Raw genomic sequence first — 17,042 nt, forward strand, 5'->3', positions numbered from 1 at the left:
ATGAGGTCTCTTCCAACTCTTTGATGCTATGATTCTATAAAATACTGTTTTCTGATAAACACTGGTGGAGTTCTGGGGAAAGAGACCTTGACATTTCGGAGTTGGTAGTTTCTGGGATTTATAGTTCACCTTCAACGAGCGTTCTGAACTCAAAGATAGAATTGGGCCAAACTTCCCGCATGGCCAACAGAAAATAGATGTCTGATGGTTTGTGGTAACCCCTGTGATCCTCCCCTTGTGATCCCGACCTCCAGCTTGAGAAACAGGATCCTGGGAATTTGGCGAGGCATCAGCACTCAAGAGGGCCAAAATCCTTGTAAAACGCCCTAACATGGAGTTGTGAAAGTGAGGCCAAACCGCAGATTCCGCAGTGCAGATGCGTCCTAATATATTCCAAATCCATTCACAATATCAGCTCTTTTGGAGATCAAGTGGTGGCTCTTAAAAGAGCCTTTGGGTTTGTATGGGAGGGAATGCGCCTCAGGCCCTCTCTCCGCGGATGCGGCGGGCGAGCTGGATGTCCTTGGGCATGATGGTGACGCGCTTGGCGTGGATGGCGCAGAGGTTGGTGTCCTCGAAGAGCCCCACCAGGTAGGCCTCGCTGGCCTCCTGCAGCGCCATGACGGCCGAGCTCTGGAAGCGCAGGTCCGTCTTGAAGTCCTGCGCGATCTCCCGGACGAGGCGCTGGAAGGGCAGCTTCCGGATGAGCAGCTCCGTGGACTTCTGGTAGCGGCGGATCTCCCTCAGGGCCACGGTGCCCGGGCGGTAGCGGTGAGGCTTCTTCACGCCCCCGGTGGCCGGAGCGCTCTTCCGAGCCGCCTTGGTGGCCAGCTGCTTGCGGGGAGCCTTCCCGCCGGTAGACTTGCGAGCTGTCTGCTTAGTACGGGCCATCCTCCCTCTCTCTCTCTTCCAAAAGGCGCCTGCGAACTACCAAAGCCGGCGACGCTGCTGTGGTATTTATGGCCGACCCGCTCTCTCCTGATTGGCTGAGGAGAACAAAGGCCTCTTTCGCCCCGCCCCCTTTTGGAATTTTGAATTTCCCGCGCGAATCCAAACCCTAGTTTCCTCTCTCTCTGCTTCTAGCTGCCATTCTGGCTTTCTTTGAGAGGAGAAAGCTGCTTTCTGCATGGATATCCCTCCAGATTAGTGCTTTCTGGTCAAAAGATATTTAGCCACCTGCGCTCCTTCTATTTTTATCAATTTTATACTAATTTATGATCAATTACTGCAACGCACTCTACGTGGGGTTGCCTTTGAAGACTGCTCGGAAACTTCAACTAGTTCAGAGAGAGGCAGCCAGATTGCTCACCGGAGCGGCATACAGGGAGCATACCACCCCCTGTTATGTCAGCTCCACTGGCTGCCGATCCAATTCCGAGCACAATTCAAAGTGCTGGTTTTGACCTACAAAACCCTATACGGCTCTGGCCCAGTGTATTTGTCCGAATGGATCTCCCTTTACGTCCCACCCCGGAGTTTAAGATCGGCCGGGGGGGCCCTGCTCTCGACCCCGCCAGTGTCACAAGTGAGGTTGGCGGGGATGAGGAGCAGGGCCTTCTCAGTGGCGGCCCCCTGCCTGTGGAACTCGCTGCCCGGAGAAATCAGAACAGCGACCTCACTCCTCTCCTTTAGGAGAAAACTCAAAACATGGATGTGGGACCAAGTGTTTGGTCAAATGAGCAGGTAAAGAATTGACACTATCTAGGAAAGGTCACGAAGAGTCGGAGACGACTGAACGAATGAACAACAAACAGGAAAGGTATAATGGAATGGGATCTGGAACCCGGAAAGACGAATGCTGAACACGTGAATTGTTCTATATGTTGTGTTATTGGTTGTTAATTGCATTGTGGTTTTATCAATGATAACTGTTTTAATTGTTTTAATTATGATTGTCAATTTGTATAACTGTAATTGTATGGGCGCCGGGAAGTAGCAGCCAATAGTGAAAGAACCAAGGCAGAGACATCTCCAGCTCATCCCCTGTTTGGGTATCAGCCAGCAGGTCAACAACTTAAATCCAGACATAGTTTTCTAAGATCTACAGAGACACTCGCTGGAACACCTCAGCAAGTGAGAGTCCAAAAGTGGCAGGCTCAAACCCAGAACCTCAACCAATGGCTGATACCAAATGAGAGACACCCCCCTGGGCACACAGAAGACTGGGCAACTTGGAAGGCGCTGAACAGACTGCGCTCTGGCACCACGAGATGCAGAGCCAACCTTTAGAAATGGGGCTACAAAGTGGAATCCTCGACATGTGAGTGCGGAGAGGAGCAAACCACTGACCACCTGCTGCAATGCACCCTGAGCCCAGCTACATGCACAATGGAGGACCTCCTCGCAGCAACACCAGGAGCACTCCAAGTGGCCAGATACTGGTCAAAGGACATTTAATCAACTACCAAACTCACACATTCTGTATTTTGTCTGTTTGTTTGCTTTGTTCTGTTAGAAATGTAATATAATTGATTGGCTGCCCTGACACGAGAAATAAATTTCAGACTTAGCTTGACCCTGAACTAGGGCCGGGTAAATGACCTTGGAGGGCCAGATGCGGCCCTGGGGCCTTAGTTTGAGGACCCCTGGTCTAGAAGCATTCTCTCCTGACAACCCAATGATTCCGGCCATGAAAGCCTTCGACAATACATTAAAAATGTAATGTTCGTTTGTGGGATTAACAGAACTCAAAAACCACTGGACGAATTGCTGCTAAATTTGGCCACAAGACACCTACTAACCCAAGAAGTGACCAACACTCATAAAAACATGGAAAAACACAGCAAAAGAGACTTTAAAAGCCAAAATGCAAAAAATACATTACAACGCATGTGCAAAACCATACATATACATAAACACACATATATAAATATATACCCAAATATATACGCACATACATATATGCATATACACACACACAAAACACATATATATAGAAAGGGGGAGGGAAGGAAGGAAGGAGAGAAGGAGAGAGAAAGAGCGAAAGAAGGAGGGAAGGAAAGAAAGAAAGGTAGAGAAGGAAGGAAGGAGAGAAAGAAATAAAAAAGTGAAAGAAGAATAGAAAGAGAGAGGGAAGGAAGGAGAGAAGGGACGAAAGAGAAAGAGGGAGGGAGGGAGGGAGGGAAGGAAGGAAGGAAGGAAGGAAGGAAGGAAGGAAGGAGAGAAGGAAGGATGGAACCAATGAGCAAAGGAAGGAAGGAAAGAAACAGGTAGAGAAGGAAGAAAGAAGAAGGAAAAGAAAAAGAGGGGAGTAAGGAAAGAAGGAGAGAAAGAAAGAAAGAAAGAAAGAAAGAAAGAAAGGGAGAGAGAGAAAGGGAAGGTTGGTCACGCGTGGCAGTTACAGCTAATCTATATAAATAAAAATGTAATCTTCGTTTGTGGGATTAACATAACTCAAAAACCACTGTACGAATTGCTGATAAATTTGGCCACAAGACACTTACTAAACCAAGGAGTGACCACTCAAAATAATTGATTTTGTCATTTGAGAGTTGTAGTTGCTGGAATTTATAATTCACCTACAATCAAAGAGCATTCCGATCTACACCAATGATTGAAGTGAACCAAATGTGTCTCATTAAGAGCCACATCCACTGTTTTAGCGTGGTGAGATGTGTTCCACACTGGGCATGCATACTCAGCAGCAGAATAGCATAGCGCAAGGGCAGATGTCTTCACTGTGTCTCGTTGTGATCCCCAGGTTGTGCCAGTACGCTTTCGTATGATAATCTAGCCATAGATATAGATAGATACATATGATTCACACACAGAGGGATACAGTATCATAGATTTGAAAGGGACCCCTAAAGAAGGACAATTATATGTTGCATGTTGCAGAATAGGCAAACCAGACAATCTCCACATCAACACTGACAAAGAAACAGGAAGAAATACTGTTTATCCACAAGCAGGAAGAAATTACATATATTAGAAACCAACACTTTCTCGTTACTTAAGTGGCTGAGGAGGAAAAGGAAAGGGCCTGAGGCTGTTAGGAATGGTGGGAGTTGGAGTCCAAAACACCTGGAGGGGCCAAGTTGGTCCATGCCTGGTGTAGATGCACCCTTAGATACCATAGTAGCAATAATTATTTCTAATACTGGTGTAGATGCACCTTTTGTGATTTGTGTGTTAAATTCATTCTAACAGTGGAATTCTAATTATTTCTCTTCTCCTGGCATGTTATGTTTTTGGAAACTGGTGCAAATATTTTGTAATTTCGGTTTTGAATGCTCACTCTGACTGCTTGGGAGCAAGGAAAGGAAATGCATTTGGGCCAAGGATGAGCATACTCCTACTCCCGGAAATGGCTATTCCAAGGGGTAGCGTGGCCGAGCGGTCTAAGGCGCTGGATTAAGGCTCCAGTCTCTTCGGGGGCGTGGGTTCGAATCCCACCGCTGCCAACCAGTAATTTTCCTCACTTGTTCAGCAAAAATAGTTGATTCTCTACTGAAGTTTTCCTAAGTAAGTCCCACGATTTCCTACAAAACAATTCCCCAATTCAGCCATGACCTACCGCTGTATATCAATTTTCTCGAGCAGGAAATAAATGCCTTTTGGGTGGACTGTGAGACTGCAGTCCTCTACACTTTTGTGGGAATATGACTCACTAAACTCCATGTGATGCCTTTGACGAAACATACTGCAGGATTGAATCATACAACTGAATGCATTAAGTATTCAGTGCTCATCCTACATAAAAGCAACGGAGGCAGTGGCGTTTACCTAACTGTATGGCCATGTTGAGGGAGCTGGGGGTGGTGACGGCCAACAGGGAGCTCTGGCGTGGGCTGGTCCATGAGGTCACGAAGAGTCGGAGACGACTGAACGAATGAACAACAACATGGCCATGTTCTAGAAGCATTCTCTCCTGACGTTTCGCCTACATCTATGGCAGGCATTCTCAGAGGTTGTGAGGTCTGCTGGAAACTAGGCAAGAGGGGTTTATATATCTGCGGAAAGTCTAGGGTACAGATATATAATTTTCCTAGTCTCAAACAAACCTCACAACCCTGACATGAAACAATCAGGGCCAGCTAATTACCTCCCAACAAAGGAGGCAGGAAGCAGCCCCCAGTTAAGAAGCAGCCAAGCTTTAAAGTTGCAGGAAGAAGTCAGGCTTTGAAACTGCAAGGCTATTAAATGCTAATTAAGGTGATCAATTGCAACACTCTCACTTGCCTCAAGCAGGCAAGAGTTCTTTCCCCCACATGTTCCAGAGTAAACAAGCCAGACAATCTCTAAATCAATACTGACAAAGAAACAACAAGAAATACTCTAAAATTGCAACAGCACAACAACAGAGAGGAAGTAGGCAGGGACATCTAATTACCTCTAAACAAAAGTTTGCTCCAGGCACAGTCAGCCCATTGTATGCTAATCAAGGTGGTCAGTTGAAACATTCACACGTAGCTCCAGCAGACAAGAGTCTTTTGTCTCACCCTGGTCATTCCACAGATATATAAACCCCATTTTCCTAGTTTCCAACAGACCTCTTAACCTCTGAGGATGCCTGCCATAGATGTAGGAGAAATGTCAGGAGAGAATGCTTCTGGAACATAGCCGTACAGCCCGGAAAACTCACAGCAACCTAGTGATTTCAGCCATGAAAGCCTTGGACAGCTCAGTGTTTACCTAACTTTGTATTAAAATATAATAAAAGGAAATCGACTCAGGGCACATCTACACTAAAGAATTAATCCAGTTTAATACCGCTTTAACTGCTATGGAATGTAGGAGGTGCAGTTTGGTGAGACACCAGCACTCTTTGACAGAGAAGGCTAAAGACCTAGAATCATAGAATCAGAGTTGGAAGAGACCTCATGGGCCATCCAGTCCAACCCCATTCTGCCAAGAAGCAGGAATATTGCATTCAAATCACCCCTGACAGATGGCCATCCAGTCTCTGTGAAACTACAACTCCCAGGATTAAATAGCAAAGATCTATGGCAGTTTAAATGATGTCAAACTGCCTTCATTCTACAGTGCAGATGCACCCCAAGTTGTGTCAACACTGAAGCCTATTTTGCATTAAATATATGTGCCTTCAAGTTGTTGGTGCTAGCAGGCTGATGTTGTCTCCATCGCTTTTTCCAAACTATAGTCGGAAAATATTTTGTGAAATGTTTCGGTTTCCATTTTGCCCTTATTGCTAGCCAAGTCTCTGTGGCGCAATCGGTTAGCGCGTTCGGCTGTTAACCGAAAGGTTGGTGGTTCGAGCCCACCCAGGGACGCATTGTTTTGACTATATATTACATTTTGATATAGCCCATTCGCTAAAACTGTGGTGGTATAAGAGTGGTGGGAAAGTCATCCAATCTAGATTAAATTGGAATTAAATGAAATGTTCACCCGAAAATTAAATTATCCTAGCATTATTTTAATAAGTGTACAAATTCTTTTTTAAAAAACGATTGCCCATAAAATAGTGAGGTGAAGCCAGGTTATGGGGAACATATATGTATATATATATTCCAAGCTTTATTGGAAATGTAACCACTCCACCTTTAAGACAAGGTTGTATAAGGAATGCAAGAAAGTACAAAATAGACTTGGCAGCGGTGGGATTCGAACCCACGCCCCCGAAGAGACTGGAGCCTTAATCCAGCGCCTTAGACCGCTCGGCCACGCTACCTTGTACTATTGCCGGTTCCCAGCATGTGTCAATGCAAGCAAAGAGAGAAATAACAACAACAACAACAACAGCAGCAACAACAATAATAATAATGTATTGTCGAAGGCTTTCATGGCCAGAATCACTGGGTTGTTGTAGGTTTTTTCGGGCTATATGGCCGTCTAGAGGCATTCTCTCCTGACGTTTCGCCTGCATCTATGGCAAGCATCCTCAGAGTATGCTTGCCATAGATGCAGGCGAAACGTCAGGAGAGAATGCCTCTATACCATGGCCATATAGCCCGAAAAAAACCTACAACAAGAGTCCTTTGACCCACCCTGCTCATTCCACAGATAAATAAACCTATTTTCCTAGTTCCAACAGACCTCACTACGTGGGTTGTTGTAGGTTTTTTTGGGCTATATGGCCATGGTCTAGAAGCATTCTCTCCTGACATTTCGCCTGCATCTATGGCAGAGGTAGTGAGGTCTGTTGGAACTAGGAAAAAGGGTTTATTTATCTGTGGAATGACCTCGGTGAGACAAAGGACTCTTATTTGCTGGAGCTAGGTGAGAATGTTTCAACTGACCACCTTGATTAGCATACAATGGCCTGACTGTGCCTGGGGCAAACCTTTGTTGAGAGGTGTTTAGACCTCACTACCTCTGAGGATGCTTGCCATAGATGCAGGCGAAACATCAGGAGAGAATGCCTCTAGACCATGGCCATATAGCCCGAAAAAACCTACAACAACCCAATAATAATAATAATAATAATAATAATAATAAGCACAGCAGACAAAGAGTCAGTACAAGAAAACTGCACTCCAAACCAGAGCTGACAGCTGGCACAACAAAGCATTGCATGGGCAGCTCCTTGAGAAGATTGAAAGAAAAGTTGACAAAGAGAAGACCTGGTTATGGCTCACGAATGGAACCCTGAAGAAGGAGACAGAAGGCCTGATTCCTGCAGCCCAGGAGCAAGCCATCAGAACCAATTCAATTAAGGCCAGGATTGAAAAACCAGCAGATGACCCAAAATGAAGACTGTGCAAGGAAGCCGATGAAACCATGGATCATCTCCTCAGTTGTTGCAAGAAAATCGCACAGACAGACTACAAACAAAGACACAACTCTGTGAATGTTTCAACTGACCACCTTGATTGGCATTTGATGGCCTGGCAGTGCCTGGGGCAATCTTTTGTTGAGAGGTGATTAGATGTCCTTGATTGTTTCCTCTCTGTTGTTTTGCTGTTGTAATTTTAGAGTTTTTTTTAATACTGGTAACCAGATTTTGTTCATTTTCATGGTTTCCTCCTTTCTGTTGAAATCAAGGTGGTCAGTTGAAGCATTCACACCTAGCTGCAGCAGACAAGGGTTCTTTGTCCCACCCTGGTCATTCCACAGATATATAAACCCATTTTTCTAGTTCCAACAGACTTCACTACGTGGGTTGTAGTTTTTTTTTTAGCTTTATGGCCATGGTCTAGAGGCATTCTCTCCTGACGTTTCGCCTGCATCTATGGCAGAGGTAGTGAGGTCTGTTGGAACTAGGAAAAAGGGTTTATATATCTGTGGAATGACCTGGGTGAGACAAAGGACTCTTATTTGCTGGAGCTAGGTGAGAATGTTTCAACTGACCGCCTTGATTAGCATACAATGGCCTGACTGTGCTTGGAGCAAACTTTTGTTGAGAGGTGATTAGACCTCACTACCTCTGAGGATGCTTGCCATAGATGCAGGCGAAACGTCAGGAGAGCATGCCTCTAGAACATGGCCATATAGCCTGAAAAAAACCTACAACCTTTCAAAGTAGGGAAAGAATTGGAAACTAAAAAACTTGCGCCCAACGTGGGGCTCGAACCCACGACCCTGAGATTAAGAGTCTCATGCTCTACCGACTGAGCTAGCCGGGCTGTTAGGAGGACGGCTTAGCTTACTTCCTCAAACCTTGCCCTGCACACTCATACAGTTCCTGCTTGGTTTCTCAATCATTTCTTCTTTTTTTCCCGCCTTTTTCGGAGGATCTCTCCCTCCTTCCAACCATTATTCGTAGATTCTGTGATAATGTATTCTTATTGAATACTAGCCGTCCCCTGCCACGCGTTGCTGTGGCCCAGTCGGGTGATCTGGAAAATAAAGTGATGAGAAAGTGTTGGTTTCTAATATATGTAATTTCTTTCTGCTGGTGGGTAAACAGTATTTCTTGCTGTTTCTTTGTCAGTGTGGATGTGGAGAGTGTCTGGTTTGCCTACCCTGGAACATGCAAGATATCATTGTCCTTCTTTAGGGGTCCCTTTCACATCTATGATACTATATCTCTGTGTGTTTGAATCATATCTATCTATCTATCTATCTATCATCTATCTATCTATCTATGACTGGATGGCTATTTGTCAGGGCTTTGATTACGTTTTCTTGCCCTGATGAAGGGAGTTGGATTGGATGGCCTTAAGTATTTTCTGTTGGTCTTAGGGGTTCTGTGTGGGAAGTTTGCCCCAATTCTGTCGTTCATGGGGTTCAGAATACTCTTTGATTGTAGATGAACTGTGAATCCCAGTGACTACAACTCCCAAATGTCAAGGTCTGTTTTCCTCAAACTCCATCTGTGTTCATATTTGGGCGTATTGAGTGCTTGTGCCAAGTTTGGTCCAGATCCATCATTGTTTGAGTCCACAGTGCTGCCTGGATATAGATGAACTACAACTCCCAAACTCAAGGTCAATGCCCACCAAACTCTTCCAGTATTTTCTATTGGTCATGGGAGTTTTGTGTGCCAAGTTTGGTTCAATTCCATCATTGGTGGAGCTCAGAATGCTCTTTTATTGTAAGTAAACTCTAAATCCCAACAACTACAACTCCCAAATGACAAAATCATTTTTTTTTTTGAGTGATGGTCACTCCTTGTGTTGTGAGACGTTTTGTTGCCAAATTTGATGTGATTTCGTTCATTGGTTCTTTTGTTTTTAAGGTACTCATTATGCACAGAGCTTTTTTATATAGAGAGAGAATAAATAACTTTTCTGGATGATTCCAAGAGACTAGGTAATTTCCAAGTTACTGAACACAACATAAATAAAAAGAGGCTGCTGCTTTGCGTGAGTCTCTCTTTCTATTTTTACCCTGATAATGTTGCTCTTAATTGACATGCAGTGTGACTTTGGGAAAGAGAGGAAGGAAAAGAGCACTTGGCAGCGGTGGGATTCGAACCCACGCCTCCGGAGAGACTGGAGCCTAAATCCAGCGCCTTAGACCGCTCGGCCACACTACCTCACACTTGGCTCTTTCCTTCCCTGCTTTCCTACTGTTCAGTTCTGATTTCCTATCCTGATTTACTGTGTTTCTTTTCATTAGGTCTCCATCCTCCCAGGAAAAGATTAGGCACAAGAGAGCAGAACTCTGAAACAAAGCTATTAAACTGTCTTTCCTCTAATCCAGATATATGGCAGATTTCCTCTTCCTATGTATACCTTTTCAATGGGAATCCCAGCACAAAGTACTACACACCTTGAAGGGCAGACCATAGGGGCATCAACACTGTAAGATTAATGCAGCTTGACAACACTTTAACAAGGATGGCTCAATGCTATGGAAACCTGGGAGTTATAGTTTTTACTAAGGCAGTGTATACCTTTTCAATGGGAATCCCAGCACAAAGTACTACACACCTTGAAGGGCAGACCATAGGGGCATCAACACTGTAAGATTAATGCAGCTTGACAACACTTTAACAAGGATGGCTCAATGCTATGGAATCCTGGGAGTTATAGTTTTTACTAAGGCAGTGTATACATTTTCAATGGGAATCCCAGCACAAAGTACTACACACCTTGATGGGCAGACCATAGGGGCATCTACACTGTATGATTAATGCAGTTTGACACCACTTTAAATGGGATGGCTCAATGCTAAGGAATCCTGGGAGTTATAGTTTTTACTAAGGCAGTGTATACATTTTCAATGGGAATCCCAGCACAAAGTACTATACACCTTGATGGGCAGACCATGGGGGGGGGGGGGGCATCTACACTGTAGGATTCATGCTTGACAACACTTTAACTAGGATGGCTCAATGCTATGGAATCCTGGGAGTTATAGTTTTTACTAAGGCAGTGTATACCTTTTCAATGGGAATTCCAGCACAAAGTACTACACACTTTGATGGGCCATAGAGGCATCTAGACTGTAGGATTAATGCAGCTTGACACTACTTTAAATGGGATGGCTCAGTGCTATGGAATCCTGGGAGTTATAGTTTTTACTAAGGCAGTGTTTCCCAATCTGGGGGTCAGGACCCCAAAGGGGGGGGGTTGTGAGTTGGTTTCAGAGGGGTCGCCAAAGACCACCAGAAAACACATATTTCTGATGGTCTTAGGAACCTCTTTGGCAGAGAAGATCTCTCCACCTGTCATTCTCTTTCTTTTTGGAAACAGATGGTGAATCCTCCCACCAAAAGCCCTCCTCTGCAGTGATCTGCTGTGATTAACCAGCTTCTCAGCAAGGGGAGGGCTGTTTCTGAGATTCCAAGCAGGGGAGGGGAGAGCATGCGTGTGGTACCCATGTACTGGGAGAGGAAGAGCGTGCAAGGCTGGAGGGATGCTCATGCCAGTGATTCACTTCAAGGCATGGGGGTTCTTTGTGGGAAGTTGGTCCCAATTTTATCACTGGCAAGGTTCAGAATGCTCATTGATTGTAGGTGAACTATACATCCCAGCAACTACAACTCCCAAATGTCAAGGTCTATTTTCCCCAGACTCCACCAGTGTTTACATTACAGCATATTGAGTATTTATGCCAAATTTGGTCCAAATCCATCATTGTTTGAGTCCACAGTGCTCTCTGGATGTAGATGAACTACAACTCCAAAACTCAATGTAAATGCCCACCAAACCCTCCCAGTATTTCCAGACATGGGAGTTTTTTGTGCCAAGTTTGGTTCAATTCCATCGTTGGCAGAGTTCAGAATACTCTTTGATTGTAGGTGAACTACAACTCCCAAATGTCAAACTCTATTTTCCAAAACTCCACCAGTGTTTCCAAAACTCCATCAGTATTCGTTCACATTGGGGTATATTGGTTGAGTCCACAGTGCTCTCTGACTCTGAACGTAGGTGAACTACAACTCCAAAACTCAAGGCCAGTGCCCACCAAACCCTTCCTTTATTTCCTGTTGGTCATGGAAGTTCTGTGTCCCAAGTTTGGTTCAATTCCATCGTTGGTGGAGTTCACAATGCTCTTTGATTGTAGGTGAACTATAAATCCCAGCAACGACAGCTTCCAAATTACAAAATCAATCCCCCTCGACCCCACTTTTCAAATTTGGGCATATTGGGTATTTGTGCCAGATTTGGTCCAGTGAAGAAAATACATCCTGCATATCAGATATTTACATTATGACTTCTAACAGTAGCAAAATGACAGTTCTGAAGAAGCAACAAAAAATTATATTATGGTTGGGGGTCACCACAACATGAAGAACTGTATTAAGGGATCGCGGAATTAGGAAGGTTGAGAACCACTGTACTAAAGGTTTTATACACTAAGGGTTTTATGCTGGGATTTGTAGTTTGACGAGGCACAAACACTCTTTTTGGCAGAGAAGCTAAAAAACTTCACCAAACTACAAATCCCATGATAATCATTCTCCAATGTAGGCACACCCTTAAGTCTGGATCAGTATGCAAAGGGATTCTTTGAAACTATGGCTGCATCCACATTGCAGAATTATAGCATTTTGATATCACACTAACCACAGTTCAATGTTATGGGAATCTTGGGATTGTAGTTTGGGGAGATATATTTACCCTCCTCTGTTGAAGACTGCTGGTACCACAAGAAACTACAGATCCCAGGATTCAATAGACTGGAGCTAAGGCAGTTAATCATGGGAGATGTAGTTTGGTGAAGTTTTTGGCCTTCTCTGCCAAAAGAGTGCTAGTCCATCCTCAAACTACAAATCCCAGAATCCCATAGCTTGGTTCATGGAAGTTAAAGTGGGGTCAAACTGCATTAATGCTGCATTGTAGATGCACCTTAACAGGGGTTGAATCTGTGATGGGACAATTCCCAAAAAGGAAAAGCATTCGCCTGAACAGGGACTTGAACCCTGGACCCTCAGATTAAAAGTCTGATGCTCTACCGACTGAGCTATCCAGGCTGCTGCTTTTTCCGTTGACAGTATTTGTTTCATGCTTCAAAAACAACATTATGTAAACAAATATTGCTTTTGCATATTTACTCCAGCCTTTTTTTCCTCCCCAGCAAAGAAATCATCACAAATCTTCAACAAATTCACCACAAATGCCCCAGGAATCTTGAGTGATGGGTGTGCAGTATTTACTTAGTGCATTTATCTGAGAAACAGTTTGCAAATGGTTGTGGACTAATTGAAAGCCTTTCAGGTTTGCACTTACTGTAGAATTTGCCACAGAATTTTAGAGTCTATAGCAGGCATGGGGCAACTTGTGCCCTCCAGGTGTTTTGGACTACAACTCCCACAATTCCTAACCGCCGGTAGGCGGTTAGGAATTGTGGGAGTTGTAGTCCAAAACACCTGGAGGGCACAAGTTGCCCCAAGACTGGTCTATAGTATAGACATTGGCCACTTTCCTATTGTGACAAATGTGCACACTCCTCAATTTCTGGTTGCTTCCACACACTAAAAAGGGGGTACCATGGCTTAGTTGGTCAAAGCACCTGTCTAGTAAACAGGGGGTCCTGGGTTCAAATCCCAGTGGTATCTTATTATTAAAAATATAAGTAATTTGCCATTAAAAAAAAGAAACCTCACTTGCAGAAGGAATAATGGGACACCTTCTTCTCCTTTCTCTCACATTGTTGTTGTTATAGTTGTTAAATATATATGATGATATACATGCACTGTATCCATATTAATATATTCTATCTTCTATCTATAAACATAACCTATCATCTATCTATCTATCTATCTATCTATCTATCTATCTATCTATCTACAAAATAAAAGTCTGAAAATATGAATGTGCATATGTGGCTGGGCTATCCACTTCCACAGACAGGCTTCCACATCCACAAACAGCTATATCTCCCACTACTCAGGAGATACCAATGGCCCTCCCTCCAATGAAACTGCAGGATATAGTGAGCGCATAAACATATACAAGAGCCCAGCCAATGTCTTCCAACAACAAAATCCTGCCCTCCACCCACGTGAAGGCTTTCATATGAGAACAATTTCATCCTAGACTTGTTGTGTTCCCTTCACCACAGACATCCCAGTGTTTCTTACTTTCTCCATTGGTGTGGAATTTGTATGATCCCACCCACTGCCTCTCCCTTAACCCTTTTCTACCCTTTTCAACTCTGTCTGCACAGCACACAGCAGAACTAATGAGCAAGTAAACATGCTAGAGGAGTTTGGGGCATTGACTCCACAAGTTGTAGTTCACCCTACAAGTCAGAGCACTGTGACCCCCACTCACAATGGACCTGGACCACATTTGGCACACAGAAACCCCATTCTAGCACCCACTTTTTGCTTGATATTCCAGCAGTGTTTCTTATAAGTCGGAGCACAGTTCATAGTAATTCCCAGATATTTTGGTGTGCTGCAATGCTCTAATGGGATTCCTTCCCAGGTAATCCTCAGAGCTCGAGATGCTTGTCTGTTCTCAAGATGAAAATCACACATCTGCATTTTAGATGGATTAGGAATCATCTGGTTTCCCCTGTAATAGGCAGTAAGAGCACCTAAAGCTTCCCTGAGCTTCTGTTCAACCATTTCAAAGTGCCCTGCTTGAGTGGTGATGGCACAATCGTCAGCATAGACGAAACTCCTGTTTTGTAGCAGATTTCCTATGAAGCAGATGAGGTGGTAATCCTTTGTGATGTCATACTTATTTTCAGGAGGAGGCAATGATTTATGTTATCATACGGTGCAAAAGATTACTGCAGATGCAGACTGTAGCCAGGAAATCAGGAGATGCTTACTTCTTGGGAGGAGAGCAATGTCCAATCTCGATAAAATAGTGAAGAGACATCACACTGGCAACGAAGATCTGCATAGTTAAAGCCGTGGTATTCCCTGTAGTAACCTACGGATGTGAGAGCTGGACCATAGGGAAGGCTGAGCGAAGGAAAATAGGTGCTTTTGAACTGTAGTACTGGAGGAAAGTTCTGAGAGTGCCTTGGACTGCGAGAAGATCCAACCAGTCCATCCTCCAGGAAATAAAGCCTGGCTGCTCATTTGAGGGAAGGAGACTAGAGGCCAAGATGAAGTACTTTGGCCACATCATGAGAAGAAAGGAAAGCTTAGAAAAGACAATGATGCTGGGGAAAATGGAAGGAAAAAGAAAGAGGGACCGACCAAAGGCAAGATGGATGGATGGATGGTATCCTTGAAGTGACTGGATTGACCTTGAAGGAGCTGGGGATGGTGACGACCGACAGAGAGCTCTAGTGTGGACTGGTCCATGAGGTCACGAAGAGTCGAAAACGACTGAATGAATGAACAGCAACAACAAAAAGCTGCTGGCAGGTCTATGAAGACAGCTCCTGTAATCTGCTGCCTCTGAGAATGGCTGCCATTGGTGTGGGTGAAATGTCAGAAAAGAGTGCTTCTGGAACATGGTCACACTGGAACTCACAGCAACCCATGAAAGCCTTCGACAAATATTTGTATACATTGGGTTGTTGTAGATTTTTTTCGGGCTATATGGCCAAGGTCTAGAGGCATTCTCTCCTGACGTTTCGCCTGCATCTATGGCAAGCATCCTCAGAGGTAGTGAGGTCTGTTGGAACTAGGAAAAAGGGTTTATATATCTATGGAATGACCAGGGTGGGACAAAGGACTCTTGTCTGCTGGAGCTAGGTGTGAATGTTTCAACTGACCACCTTGATTAGCATATAATGGCCTGACAGTGCCTGGAGAAAACCTTTATTGAGAGGTGATTAGATGCCCTTGTTTGTTTCCTCTCTGTTGTTGTGCTGTTGTGATTTTAGAGGGTTTTTTTTAATACTGGTAGCCAGATTTTGTTCAGTTTCATGGTTTCCTCCTTTCTGTTGAAATTGTCCACATGCTTGTGTATTTCAATGGCTTCTCTGTGTAGTCCTTTGTCTCACCCTGGTCATTCCACAGATATATAAACTCTTTTTCCTTGGGTTGTTGTAGGTTTTTCGGGCTATATGGCCATGTTCTAGAGGCATTTTCTCCTGACATTTCGCCTGCATCTATGGCAAGCAGAGGTAGTGAGGTGACCTCACTACCTCTGAGGATGCTTGCCATAGATGCAGGCAAAACGTCAGGAGAGAATGCCTCTAGAACATGGCCATATAGCCCGAAAAACCTACAACAACCCAGTGATTCCGGCCATGAAGGCCTTCGACAATACCTTTTTCCTTGTTCCAACAGACCTCCCTACCTCTGAGGATGTTTGCCATAGATGCAGGCGAAACATCAGGAGAGAATGCCTCTAGATGGCCATATAGCCCGAAAAAACCTACAACAACCCAGTGATTCCGGCCATTAAAGCCTTGGACAATACTTTGTATACATTGACCCATCAGAAAGCAAAGATGTCACCTTGAAGATGCTTCCTGGGGGGTTTGAATGCATGTGCATCTTAATAGTGTACTACTACATTTTAGCAAAGGGGTAAAGATGAAATGAGGCAGGAAGGAAATAATTCTATTAACAGGGTTTGCTTTTTTTCCCCTAATACATTGTGATGTAGAAAAATAAAATATTTACCATCTCCCCGTCGGGGAATCGAACCCCGGTCTCCCGCGTGACAGGCGGGGATACTTACCACTATACTAACGAGGAGCTGTTGATGTTATCTCTTTTCAGTAGAGTAGTGAAGTGTGCAGTTCACCTTGTGGGATGCATTTCTCTCCTGGCCATTGTAGATTCAGACTCTTGGGTGCATCTAAACTGCAGAATTAATACAGTTTGACACCCATTGAAATGCCATGGCTCAATGCTATGGGATCCTGGGATCTGTAGTTTGGCATCAACACTCTTTGGCAGAGAAGACAAAAGACCCATGTGGTAGTTCAAGTGGTGTCGAACTGCATTAATTCTGCAGTGTAGATGCACCCATGGTGGTGCATTTCAAAACATTCCCCCCTCCCCCAGATTTCAGGCTATGTCATGCTCAGAGGCAATCATATAGACATAGAGTTGGAAGAGACCATAAGGACCATCCAGTCCAACCCCCTTCTGCCATGCAGGAACGCACAATCAAAGCACTCCCGACAGATGGACATTCAGCCTCTGGTTAACAACCTCCAGAGGTGGAGATTTCTCCACGCTTAGAGATAAGAAGTTTCTTACTTTTTGAATCCTAAGCCAGTAAAACAAGTCAGGAAGATAGAAATAGTGGTAAAGTCGATTTATGGAGACCCTCATGATTTTGGAGACCACTCCCTATTAAAGGACTTCTTTACTAGGT

At 44.3% G+C, this 17,042-nt stretch overlaps 1 protein-coding gene and 8 non-coding genes across 9 annotated transcripts; 3 read left to right on the forward strand and 6 right to left on the reverse strand.

The window, feature by feature from the left end:
- Positions 1-475: 475 nt before the first annotated feature.
- Positions 476-891, reverse strand: LOC137097230 (histone H3). The gene has a single exon (XM_067469454.1). The coding sequence runs from the start codon at positions 889-891 to the stop codon at positions 481-483; it is 411 nt and encodes a 136-aa protein (XP_067325555.1). The 3' UTR covers positions 476-480.
- Positions 892-4,321: 3,430 nt separating this feature from the next.
- On the forward strand, positions 4,322-4,403 carry TRNAL-AAG (transfer RNA leucine (anticodon AAG)). The gene has a single exon. It is a non-coding gene; the product is annotated as a tRNA-Leu (tRNA).
- A 1,756-nt stretch (positions 4,404-6,159) lies between these two features.
- TRNAN-GUU (transfer RNA asparagine (anticodon GUU)) lies at positions 6,160-6,233 on the forward strand. The gene has a single exon. It is a non-coding gene; the product is annotated as a tRNA-Asn (tRNA).
- Positions 6,234-6,552: 319 nt separating this feature from the next.
- TRNAL-AAG (transfer RNA leucine (anticodon AAG)) lies at positions 6,553-6,634 on the reverse strand. Its single transcript has one exon. It is a non-coding gene; the product is annotated as a tRNA-Leu (tRNA).
- Positions 6,635-8,455: 1,821 nt separating this feature from the next.
- Positions 8,456-8,528, reverse strand: TRNAK-CUU (transfer RNA lysine (anticodon CUU)). The gene has a single exon. It is a non-coding gene; the product is annotated as a tRNA-Lys (tRNA).
- A 1,273-nt stretch (positions 8,529-9,801) lies between these two features.
- On the reverse strand, positions 9,802-9,883 carry TRNAL-UAG (transfer RNA leucine (anticodon UAG)). The gene has a single exon. It is a non-coding gene; the product is annotated as a tRNA-Leu (tRNA).
- Positions 9,884-12,696: 2,813 nt separating this feature from the next.
- Positions 12,697-12,769, reverse strand: TRNAK-UUU (transfer RNA lysine (anticodon UUU)). The gene has a single exon. It is a non-coding gene; the product is annotated as a tRNA-Lys (tRNA).
- Positions 12,770-13,280: 511 nt separating this feature from the next.
- Positions 13,281-13,354, forward strand: TRNAT-AGU (transfer RNA threonine (anticodon AGU)). The gene has a single exon. It is a non-coding gene; the product is annotated as a tRNA-Thr (tRNA).
- A 2,988-nt stretch (positions 13,355-16,342) lies between these two features.
- On the reverse strand, positions 16,343-16,414 carry TRNAD-GUC (transfer RNA aspartic acid (anticodon GUC)). The gene has a single exon. It is a non-coding gene; the product is annotated as a tRNA-Asp (tRNA).
- Positions 16,415-17,042: the final 628 nt, after the last annotated feature.

Source organism: Anolis sagrei, chromosome 6, assembly GCF_037176765.1.
Source record: "Anolis sagrei isolate rAnoSag1 chromosome 6, rAnoSag1.mat, whole genome shotgun sequence".
Classification (NCBI taxonomy): domain Eukaryota; kingdom Metazoa; phylum Chordata; class Lepidosauria; order Squamata; family Dactyloidae; genus Anolis; species Anolis sagrei.

Coding starts and splice junctions, on each gene's coding strand:
- LOC137097230 (XM_067469454.1), bottom strand. CDS start 891: ATGGCCCGTACTAAGCAGACAGCTCGCAAGTCTACCGGCGGGAAGGCT.